This window comes from Cervus canadensis, chromosome 1 (assembly GCF_019320065.1).
Source record: "Cervus canadensis isolate Bull #8, Minnesota chromosome 1, ASM1932006v1, whole genome shotgun sequence".
NCBI lineage: Eukaryota > Metazoa > Chordata > Mammalia > Artiodactyla > Cervidae > Cervus > Cervus canadensis.
In genome coordinates, this window is record NC_057386.1 from 46651480 (window position 1) to 46663655 (window position 12176).

The 12176-nt window shown below is 41.3% G+C and overlaps 1 protein-coding gene across 8 annotated transcripts in view; it reads left to right on the forward strand.

Moving 5' to 3' along the window:
* The window catches only part of ACACA (acetyl-CoA carboxylase alpha), a 274450-nt gene that overhangs the window by 153769 nt on the left and 108505 nt on the right, over positions 1-12176 (forward strand). For 7 of the 8 annotated variants that reach the window (XM_043481750.1, XM_043481768.1, XM_043481775.1 and 4 more), the window contains 4 exons: positions 5726-5749; positions 8366-8509; positions 9269-9365; positions 10433-10540. In XM_043481750.1, coding sequence (XP_043337685.1) covers positions 5726-5749; positions 8366-8509; positions 9269-9365; positions 10433-10540 — 373 coding nt within the window. The remainder of the gene's footprint in view (positions 1-5725; positions 5750-8365; positions 8510-9268; positions 9366-10432; positions 10541-12176) is intronic. The other variant, XM_043481743.1, reaches the window with a different exon arrangement.

The following is a 12176-nucleotide window of genomic DNA, read 5'->3' on the forward strand; positions in this document are numbered from 1 at the left end:
AACATTTAACATGAGATCTACCTTCTTAAATTTTTAAGTATATAGTATATTATTGACTTTAGGTACAGTGTGGCACAGCATTAACTCTCTGGCTTATATCTGGAGTGAAACTTGTTTGATGTTTAATTACTCTGTGTTTCAGTATAATTTGACTGTGTTTTTTTTTTTTTTTTTCTGATACACCTCTGAGTGTTAGGAAAGGCATCAGATGACTAAAAAGTCATTTAAAAGAAATATCATTTCTTATATCTGTGACCTTTCTTATCATCCTTCTTGCTAGGTAGGCTTCAGCTAAGGTATATTATCTTCTTCTTGATCTTCCATGCAAGAGTTCCAATTTTTTTGGGGGGGGGGGAACTGTAGTTGGAACTTATTTAGCATCGTCAGGTCTTACTCACCAGAGTATCCAGATATTAGACCTTTACCGAGGGAAACTCCTGGCCCAGATATACCCTATTCTTGTTAAATTCCCTTCTTAAATTCCTGACTTAAGCATAGTAGGAAACCAGTGTATATGGAACACCTAAATATATGAGAAATGTGTGTATTTTCTACTCTCTTTATCTTCTTAGCAAGTAAGGACTATGTCCTATTGTATGTGAATTTTTTTTTTTGAGGGGAGGTAATTTTGTATCTCTCTCTCTTTTTTTTTTTTTAAAGGTAATATGTAGCCAGTTAGCAATAGTCCTTCAGAGAGAAATGAGTGGGTTTCTTTTAGTCATTTTCTTGGTGCAGGCGAAGTCATGATAGCTGGTCCACACTGAGAGAACATTTTATTACCATGCAGACTTTTAGGACTTAATTCTTTTTCGTCCAAGATTCCATCAGACCAGCTCTTCATTGAGTTCAACCAGTATTCTGCATGGATTAATCCTAGAACTCAAACTGCTATCATGTAGTATTCCCTTTTCTCTGTCTTTTTCCAGGGAGGCCCAGAGTTTAGATTCACAGGTGTGTGTGTGTGTATTTTTTCTTATTCTGAATCCCTAGTTTTATCATTCTCTTGTGCTGGTGATAGAAAAGCTTGTTACACTAAGGCCTCATCCTAAATGTATTTTTGATGACTCATCAAATCGTTTGACATTCACAATTTTATTTAGCTTTGGACGTATTAAGCAACTCATAATAATCTGGAAACAAATAGGTTCTTTAGGCAGCATGTGTATTTCATCTTCTAAAATATAACTATACTTATGCAAACATATGTAAAGCATATTATCCCATAAACTCTGTAGCTATGCATATGGCTGTGCATATTATGACAGTCTGGGAGTATGAAATTTAAAACTCCAAATGATTTTCATAAGTAATACCTATTAGTGAACACAGTTTGTTTTTTAAAACTTTTCATCTGTGATTCAGATAAGAAGCATCACAGTTGAATCAGAAGATGGAAGTACAATTTGTTGTGTATTTCTGTACATATATAATGGGTGAAGACTGATTTCTTAGACGGAAATCAATGTTTTAAGTTAACTTGAATTGCACTGCACTTCTGCTATTTGCTCCTTGTGAACTTGGCCCCCTATGATAGAATATTTTCAAACACTTTCCACTTCTCTTGTCTCACATCCAGAAGAGATCGTCTGTGTTCTCCCCTGATAGCACTTTTCGGTCACGACTGGATTTAGGCTCTTGACGCCTTCAGTTTCACTGTAGGTGGGTGGCCTCCGGACCTTCTTTTCATGAAGGAGGTTGTGAGGAAGTTTAGAAGTCAAAAGCCCCTACCATGGGACTCATCAGTGACCCATTGCCATTCTTGAGAATCCTGGTAATCTTTGACACCCAGAGATTAGAACCCTTCTTTGGCTTGTACTGAGACACTCAGAAGTCATCCAATTTGTAGCATTTTTTAGCAGTGGGAGTGCTTGGTGGTAGTTGGCAGGCCAGAATGAGCTATAGATAAATAAAACCCCTACAGCTCTTGCTTCCTTCATTCAAGGGTGTCTGCTGATAAGATGCAAGCATCTGGCAGAAGGAAAGATTCTCAGCAGGTTTAAGTGCTTACCATCATGCTTTCTGGTATCCGTGGCTCAGTTTCTGGTCTCTGCTGTGTTATTTTGGCACTCTAGACTCGTAAGATTGGAGAGTCAGGTTTAAAACTCTCAATATATCGTTAAGGGAGTCCAAGGTCCCTTCTTCTCAAGGAGGGCTAGCTGATTTCAGGGGGAGAGAAAAGCGGACTCCTGGGCACCTGTAAATCCTGTAGTTTCGTGCTGTGGATTTGTAGCTAATTATACAGCAGGCGATAGTAATGTATTGTAGCTCTTTTGGCACACTCGTTTCAGAAAGAGCAGAACCTTCCAGCAGAGCAAAGAAGGGCTTGGAAGGAGGCTGCAGATGAATGAAGCAATGATCATTTTACTGTAAACGAAAGCTCTGCCATGGGATTGGGGCATCTGAGCAGCAAGGAGGTGGTCAGGGAGACGCCAGCAGAAATACATGGTTCGGATGTGTTTTACAGCTCCTGATTCGGACTCTTCTGCAGAAACATAGTCACGCAAGGAGACCACCACTGGTCACAGCCAGTCAAATTGCTCTTTCTCCTATGGTACTGCTGTTAGCAACCACTAGTAGGTTATTCAGCCGACCTCTTCCGATTCTGCTTTGCTGCCTGATTTCAAAAGATTTTCCTTATCCTGGCTCTGAGTCACAGCTTGATATAATACTGCTTGTTTGCATGCATCCCCATCATTTTCCTATAGGGTCTCCTTTTTTTTCCCCTACAAGTTAGAAGGCAGAAGAATCGGAAACATTTTTATATGATAAAAGATTTATGTAGGGCCAGCTCGAATTCAGCAAAATGAAATTCAGCTGGAAGGGATGGTAAAAGGCTCTGAGAACTTGTGACTGCCAGAGAATCAGTGTTCCTTAAATAAAGAGGATTCAGCCAGCCAGCAGCAACTCTGACTTTGCATTCATATTGAAGCAGGCTCTCCAGCCACCCTAGGCAAGCAGATCAATAAAATCAGAGGTGACTTAATGCTGGGGACCTCAGCAGTCAAAGGATTTGTCTTGTCCTTCTTTAAATTTAGTCTATATCGATGTGGAATGCTAGCCTCCGGAGCTGAGGTGAGAAAATGCCAGGTCTGGTTTCTGGTTTATGACACTTTATTTAGCAGTGTCCTTGGAAAACATCCCCTTTGATTTCTCAGTTACCACATCTGTAAAATGGAGCTAATCTCCTGGAAGGAAAATGATTCTAATATTTTTCAAAACATGGTGAATGAAGATTCATTGTCTTAAGTTCTCTGAAGACCTAAACAGCAAATATCTTACAAATGAATTTATACTTTTTTTTTTTTTCGTATTTGAGGATGCAATTGATTGCCCTAACAGAGATTGAGCAGTTTGTTTATTTTTGCATGATGAGTATGCAGTGAAATGGGGCAGATTTTATTTTATTTTCAGCTATATAAATGGAATATTTGACTCATACACGATCTCTGTGTTGGTTGTTGATTTCTGTGCAGACCACCGATCGAGCTTTCTGGTATATCACAATAGTGTGCAGCGTGCCCCATCGGTCATTTTCTTAAATTGATCAAATAGCCCCTTTATAGAGTAATAAAATATATAAATGATTGTTATGGACACGGCTAAGTATTTACTTTGTAGTAGAGAGTTTAACCTTCCCTGCTTATCTCCCCAACAGCCCCACAGCTTCTTATTCTACCGAAGGGGATAAACTGATTCTAAACTTACCTCCTACATGATCGATTTGAGGCCGGTCCTTTAAAGACTGGAGATGTTGGGAGTTTTGTTCTTACCCCATACTGCGTAGATGGTGCCCAATTCTATAACAAAGCAGCAGGGGGCTCCCTGTGCGAGCTAGCGGATTGCTGATAGAGAAGGGCTGTCTTTTTGTTGGTGGAGTTCTTTTCAATTCAGGCCCTTTTCTGCTGGAAACTTGGCCCTCATCCTGGGAAGGACTCCCTAAGGGATTCGAGTGGAGCCACAGAAGCAGTAAGACCGTTTTATTAGTGTAAGAAATTGGTTAACAGTTGAGAGAGATTACCCTGGTTTCTGAATCCCTGAACTCTGGATGCGAAGGAGCCTGAGATGCTTTGTTTGTAGGGTCCTTCTCTCTGAACTGAAGTTTATCGTTTAGAGCCTGTGCAGGTGGCCTTTTTCTTAAGAATCCTTTATATCTTAAAAGGAAGACTTTCCTATATTCTTATTAGCATTTACTATTAGTTTTCTGCTTCTGCTCTAGAACCCACGAGTGCTTGTTGTTTGCTGATGAGGACCAGGTGCATGATATCGAAGGACCTCTTGTAAAATGAAACCCGTTCCCCCAAAGAAAAACTGAAAGAATCCAAAGAGCAAAGGTGCAGGGTTTTGCAGTCAGAGGTTGCTCTTGCTGCCTTAGGAGTCTGCTCTGTGATACAGGTTTGATGCAGAGAGCATCACTACTCACAAATCACGCGAGGTATACAGTTTGTGTGCCGTGATATGTCACCGCTCTTTATTTATATGGCCAGCTCAGTCTATTCTGCTCCTTTCACTGCCGTGGAGAGTGCATCATTTTCCTCCCTCTCTCCTCCTTCCCACATATCATCAGCACCACCCACTCTGTTCTGCCCATTAAGTCCTCTGTGTGCCAGAAAACCCCAACAATGATTAAATGCTGATAAAAGAGCGTTAGAAGGTTAAGATATCAACCAATCAACCCCCTTACAGGACTCCTAAATTGTGGGTGGTGAGTGTAACTTTTCCCTTTTACCATTGAAAATAAGGGCTTTTATTTGGGTTGTTTTGGTTTGTTTGTTTCAGTTGAGGAAATGACTGATATCAAATTAAAGGGGGAGAAAAGCATTGGTGGTAAAGACCAAAGAGAATGCAAGAGACTTGCTTCACAGTTTCCATTCTTATCCTAATGTTCCTCTCATGCTTCAGAAGCATTCTCTATCAGGAAATTCTAGGGCTTGCCAAATTTAGGTAAGCTTGTTTTCATGGAAGGCCCAGAGATTTTAAATGTTTAAATGTCATGATTGCCCTAAATTCATTTCATTTAAAAAAATGTTAATTCATTTTTAACAGTTTATACTAGTCTAATCAGGGAATCGTTAGTCATCACCTTCCTGCATAATTTTAGCTTTAGGCTCCATTAGCACAGAATACCTGTCTTTCCTATACCACCCCCACCCCCACCCCCACCGCTCTACAGGAGTGGGGTGAAAGAGAACTAGAAAAAGTACTTGGGAACCCAGATTCCTGGTGTCTTTTCTCTAGAGGAGAGTTTTTAGGTTCCTCACACATCCTAGAAGATCAGTTAACGTAGGGAGGGCTGTGGCGTCAGCTTCTCTGAACCTCCTTATGGCATTTTTAGTAAAACAGGAACAAGTAAGATGCTCTCAGAATCTTGTCAAGAATTATACCTCATGTTGAAGCTTAAGATAATATACCATATCATACAGCTTCAATTAATTTTCATGAGCCTGTCTTTTATCTTTATTCTGCATTATTTTTTGGTAATAGAGCTATAGAAAAAATATAGTAAATACACTTTGACCCTTTCCATCAACAGCTGCTATGGTAAGGTAGGTCAGCCTCTTTGGAGGCACCCAGCAGGTGGAAGCGTAATGAGCACTTAATTATGTCTGCTGAAGGCCAGAGCCACCAAATTGGGACTCCTCAGGACTGGTCTGTATCTGCTCTGACAGTTCTTTTATTGTGGCTTTCCCTAACCTATTGGTAACTAACTGTGGTTGTTTAATTACAGAGGGAACATCCCCACGCTAAACAGGTACCGTATATTTAGTTTTTTCCAATTAAAAGCATCTTTTTTTGTAACTTAGTGAAACCAGGAGAAAAAAATAACACTTCACTTGACAAGCTAATATGTTATCTTTCTGCTGGGAGGTCCTGTGCTCCCCTTTGGACATACTAAACTATACTTTCTGTTTGGAAAACATGTCTTCAGCTTTTCTCCAGCCATTCAAAAAGCAACACTCAAAAAGTATGGAACAGCTCCTGTCTAGCTGTGGACGATAGGGGAATGAATCACCTGTCTGATGTTCAGCTTTGCTGTAAACATCTTCTGCTAAGCTCTCCGTCTAGTTTGGGGCTTTCAGAGGAGAAACCCTTATGGTCACTCCTATCCTGGCAAACTGTTCCTCAGTTTTTCAGTTTTTTAGTTTCTCTAATTTGTATCTCCTTTTTGAGGAATGCACAGGCAGAAATAGCTGATCTCATGTTTTATCAGTTTGTTAGCTGTTTTTCTAAAGTATTAACGTTGTCATGCAAGTCAAGTTTTATGTCAGACCTGTAATGAGATTAACACTGGAAGAGTGTATCTAAAGTTTTGATGTGTGTATCCCTGTGAAGATGTTTCCAGACTGATATAACACAGAGTGGTACTTTTAATATGTTGAGTTCCTTCTGCTCCTGAACCCAGCAAGGCAACACAATGCAAGTTTGAGAGGATAGAAATTCTGATTGGAATCCCCCAAGTGCTAAAGCTGGTGCTGAGCTCTTTGTAGATGACCAGCTGTACACTGAAAGATGTATAGACTTGTGTTTATTTTGTGCCTCTCCCTTTAAATATTAAGTCATCACAACTGGTTATAGCTTTTATAGCCTCCAGTTTGGATGGGGAGAGGAAAGGGAGTGCTTCTGTTTGGTCCTCTGTCTGCTCTTGGAGGGTAGGCTTGCTTCATTCCTGCCTGCCTTTAGCTGTCCTGGCCCAAGAGCATAGTACCAGGGGAAACCGGAAATGCCATGGGGTTTCGGTTGAGCGATAAAGATGCTTAACCCCATGCTTGCCGCAAACACAACCTGTTAGCAACTTCAGGAGTTCCGTTTAAGGATTATCTGGACTCTCTTTCCTGTCTTAACACCAGGCAGGTAGAAAAGATACAATGCCTCACAAACTTGCTCCTTTACTAAATACATTTGGTGATCCTAGAAAAGAGGATGATAGCCTTTCTGAGTTCATCCAGCTCTGAATCCTGTTTCTAGTGAGCGCCATGTATAAGACTTGCTTGCCATGTGCTTCGTCTGTCTGTCTCATTCATGGTATCAATGGTTTCCTCTCCCACTCTACCTCCTAGTCCCTGGTACCGTCAGAAGATGAAGTACTTTTTCATGGTCATCTGCCGAGGGATTAAAAACCTGGAGTGTCAGTCTCTATAGTCTGTGTGAGCAACAGTCCCATTTATAAAAATATTTATAAAAAATTCCATTGCCGTTTATATTTGCAACAGAGTACAATATGTACCCAGATCGCGAGTTCACCTTGCTGGCTGTCTTGCACCCTGCAATACTGCAGGTGGTGCACTTGGAGGAGATTTTTGAGCAGCTCCCCAAAGTTCGGGTGCCGCTGCCATGCCTGGAACTTGCTTCAGCTCAGTATGCCGGTAACATGTGTCGGGCAAGTCCTGGAGGCATCCTTTAGCGTGGTCCCTCCTGAGAGGCTGTCCTGATTGGCTGGGCATCACTACAGTGTACAGCAGTATCTGTCAGTACAGACTGCTGAGGCACATCAAGGAATATCCAGACTCGTTATATTTTTAGATTGAACAAATCCACTCCCTTTGAGCATCTCCATTGACACCTGTTGTCCTGCTTACACATACTTTGAGACGCATGCTCTGCCCTTGTGTACTCTGCTGGGATGAATTAAGGGCTTTTACTGACAGTATGTTTACTTTGGTGTGAAAATGTTTAAATATAAAAAAGGAAATTCGGCAAAACTGTTTCTCTTTCAAAAAGGGAGGAGCTATGATCCTTATGACTACTCTTCCCATCAGCCTAGTAAAGGAAAAGGTAGAGACCTCAGTAAAGTTCCTTTTATAGACTGCGACTTGCTTCTCTCTGATGAAACATGGTTTTCTGTTTTTGTTTTTTTTAATAATGATTCACTAAACCATTCCTGATGACTTAGAGTTGTTGTTGTACATGTGGATATCTATCTGTGAATCCTTAATCTATTACAGTTCCTAGAGAAAAATACCTCCAGTGTTGCCTAGCTACCACTCACTTGGCTGGCTTACTTCCTTTTAAAAGAGAGGATGTTTTAGGGAAGGGGAGATGCAGGATGGTTTTTCACCCCTATGTGCTCTTCATTCATTAGACATGTCATGATGTCAGTGTGTGAAAACCGCCATATTAGTCCTTAGGTTTTTAAGTGGAGAAATTTATGGGGTGGTAAAAATATTGTTTGTGTGGAGGGAAAATCCCAAGGCAAGGGTTAATGTGAGTCTAGTAACATGGGCTTCTCCATAGTGGGTCAAAAACCAAACCTGCTCTCTGCCACCTGACCCTGTCTCACCTCTCTCCCAGCTCCTTTTCTCTGTTGTGGCTCTCCCAGTCCATGCTCCTACCCTCCTTGTCTAATGCACTCGATTCAATTACCATTTAGAATGTCCTTCTCCTCCAACCTCAACCACTACGGCATGACTCACGTAGCCAGTGTCAGCGACGTGCTGCTGGACAACGCGTTCACTCCGCCATGTCAGCGGATGGGCGGGATGGTCTCTTTTCGGACCTTTGAAGATTTTGTCAGGTAAGGCATCTCAGATTTCTGCGGAGTGAATAGAGGCTCCTGGATTAGCCACGAGCCAGCTAAGAAGATGTAGCCCTCGCTGTTACATGCCCCGGGAGAGGTATCTGTCCTTCCTTTCCACCCTCCCATGCAGACCCTTACAAGCCTGTACTTGTTATATGGGTCTGGTCAGAAAAAAAGGAACAAACAAAAACCATCTTTTCCTCAATAGCTAGTAGAAGAAGCTGTTTGCTCTGTGATGAGTGAAATGTCAGGAGAAATTAAACACAACACTAGAGTGAGCCCCACCAGAGACGATACATCTTTTGATTAAATGCATTCAGCATCTATCTCTTGATGTATACTGATGCATTACCCTAGGGGGAGGGGTAATTACATTGGTCTGTCACTGCTCTAGTCCCAGGCTCTTTCTGTTACTTTAAGACCGATGATGACAGCAATGCTCGTAGCTTACATATGAAAAACAAACAAACGAAAAAAACACAACAGAAAAGCTTGAGATTGTTCTTTTTTAAAAACAGAAAATATATATGGTTTATTAAAGTTGAAACCATCCATCCTCCTAATTTCTGCCATGTGGTAGAAATTCTACACGTCCTGTCTAGCCACTGGTGATTCTGTTCAGTTGACTGCTGAGCACGGGGTAGGACAGATGGTTCCTTTAGACAGAGCTGGCCGTGGCAGCGTTCATCTTCCTGCCACTTCAGGTTTCTGCCCCTTTTCATGGTGGGTGTTTCTTTGGTATTTGGTATTTTTTAGGATCTTTGATGAAGTGATGGGCTGCTTCTGTGATTCCCCACCCCAAAGCCCGACATTCCCTGAGGCAGGTCACACATCTCTGTATGACGAAGACAAGGTATGGTTGTCCCCTTTGGGAGAATGCTTTGCCTCTTCAGATACAGAACTTGTACTGTATACTCTCTCTCTCTCAAACATTTATTTATTTAAATTTTTTATCTATTTGGCTGCAGCGGGTCTTAGTTGTGGCACATGGGCTTAGTTGCTCTGAGGCCTATAGGATCTTAGTTCCCCGACCAGGGATCAAACCCACATTCCCTGCATTGCAAGATGGATTCTAAACCACTGAACCACCAGGGAAGTCCCCTGTGTACTCTTTTTATTATTATTATTATTTAATTGTGTATACCTCATTTAAGTATTTTTGGAAACAGGTAGAACATAAATTCTAACCTAAAAATAGAAATAACTGTATTAAGCATGGAATCCATAGTGTAGAACAAGCTCAGCTCTATCCTCTACAGCTGCCTCTGGGTCTCTGAATATTGCTTCAAAGACTTGAGCTTCGGTTGCTTTAACTCTTAGTCATGGATGGCTTGTGTATTTGCAGAGCAGTGCTTTTGTATCTTCAATGAACGGTGGGCTTCAGATCGCAGAAGGAAATGGGCATTTTGTTTAAAATTTTGTTCTTTTATTAAACTCTTCTTTCCATTTCTTAGTAAACACTTGGTCCTGGTTTTTCCCTACCAGGTTATTTCCCTGTAATGGTTTGATGCTTCTCCTGTTTGACAAATGTTAGGAAATATATTACCTGGGAATATGTTCAGATGGCTTCTTTTCCTCCTTTTCCTTTATATTACATGAAGAAATGTTGCAAATGGTTTCATTCCCATTTTATTGGTGAAAAAGTTGAGACAGAGTGGTCTTCAAGTCCATAGCAAGTTAAGATTTGAGGCCACCTCTAATTAATGCCTTTGCTGCCTTATTGTTTAAAAGTTAGGTGTCTTTAATCTCCATTTGGGTGTTGGGCAGTGGTTTCATTTTGCTTTTTCATACAAGTGGGCAACCCAAAAATATTCTGGGGGGCGGGGCGTGTCTCTTTTCCTAGTATCCTACCAAGTACTTTTCTCTGCCCCCGTATTAGCTAGCCTCCTGAGTGCATTTTGTTGTATTCTTGGGTTACAGGTCCCCAGGGATGAACCAATTCACATTTTGAATGTGGCTATCAAAACAGACTGCGACATCGAGGATGACAGTCTAGCAGCTATGTTCCGAGAGTTTACCCAGCAAAATGTAAGTCTTCATGTGGGTAGATGCTGGTGATGGCCCCTTTCCTGCAGCCTGTGTGACATATCCATCCTTTTCTCACTTGCTACTTTTAAGGCCTGATCACTGATAATGGCTGTGTCTTTGACATAGTTCTGCCTCTAGGGGTAAAATTCCAAAGTGATTTAATAGTGTGAAATATGTATCTTTTTTATGTCAAGAAGTATAACACTTAAATATTCAAAATGTTTTAAGGGAGAGAAGTTTTATTGCTGGATCTTTTCCAGAGCTCCAGTCTTGAACTTCACCTGCTGAATTTCCTTTGATGACTTAACCACACATGTCTAGCTAGGCCCAATCTCCCCCCATGCTCCCTCTATGTCTTTCCCTCCCAGCTTTGAAAATATCAGTGATAATTCCATCCTCCTTTCAATTTTATGTCACTTGGATATTTTGTGTTGACATCGAGGTCTGAATTCCCATCATTTTCCTTCACATCTTCTGATTGTCTCATTGCCCACCAAAAAACTAAACAGGAACAAAAATAACCTCAAGTAACCAAACCCTTTGCCCCCAGTCATTCAGAAATCATTGACTTCTTTCTCTTCTTTGCGGTTCCCTTATTCTACCCTTCCCTCCCTGCCCATTCCTTCCTTCCTTCGCTTCCAGCCCCCTTCATTTCAGTTTTTTAATTCTCACTACCATCTCTCTAGTTTAGACCCCTCCTCCCCTCACTCCTGAGACACTGTGACAGGTTTCCCTCTGATCCTCACACGTCCCGTCCTGATAGTCTCCATTCTGCTGACTAGCACAAAGGTAAATGTTCACGGTGCCCCCTTGCACTCAACACTGATTCTCCCTAACCTTCTGGACACCTCCTTGCCTTACTGTTTAACATTAGCCTATTAATGAAGACCCACAGTCTAGCCTTTGCTGCTCCCTGAAGAGACCCAGGTCTTTGTCTCATCTACTTTGTCTGCCTGCTCTCTTCAACTGCCCCTTATCTGGAATGTTTTCTTCTTTCTTTCCTTCTTCCTTCCCTCCTTCCTGTCTCCCCCTACCCCTTTCTTTCTAAATCCTGCTTGTTTTAAGAGCTGTCTCCAATTTTCCCTGTTTTATGAGGACTTCTCTGTGTAGCCTTAACTAAGATGTGTTTTCTTCTCTTGGATTTCTAGTTGGTCGGTATAAATTGATTAATAATAATACTTTTAATTTCTAAACACCATCTGTGTAAATTTTTTAACTTATTAGCACCTTACCACAATCCCATGGGGTTAGATTAATCAGGAATTAGTCCAAATATACATGTGGGGAGAAACTCAAGGTCAGAGAGCTTAAGGCCATTTAATCACCAGCTGGTAGGTGATGGAGAAAAAAACTAGAATTTAAGCCTTTGGTACCAGCTCTAAGGGGCACAGATCTAGGTTCTTTAGTAAATAATACACTCAGATGCTTGTAGTCTGATGTTCAAAATGATAGTCTGTGCTGTATGATAGATGCCAATGTACCCTTCCTCAGCAGCCCTTCATTACAAGGCTAGTGTGTGCTCTTTGAATGGAAAGCATCTAGCCCGTAGTGCTTGTCATAAAGAACTCAATAGATTTTTTTCTTTTTTGGCCACACCTGGTGGCATATGCGATCTTAGTTCCCCGACCAGGGATTG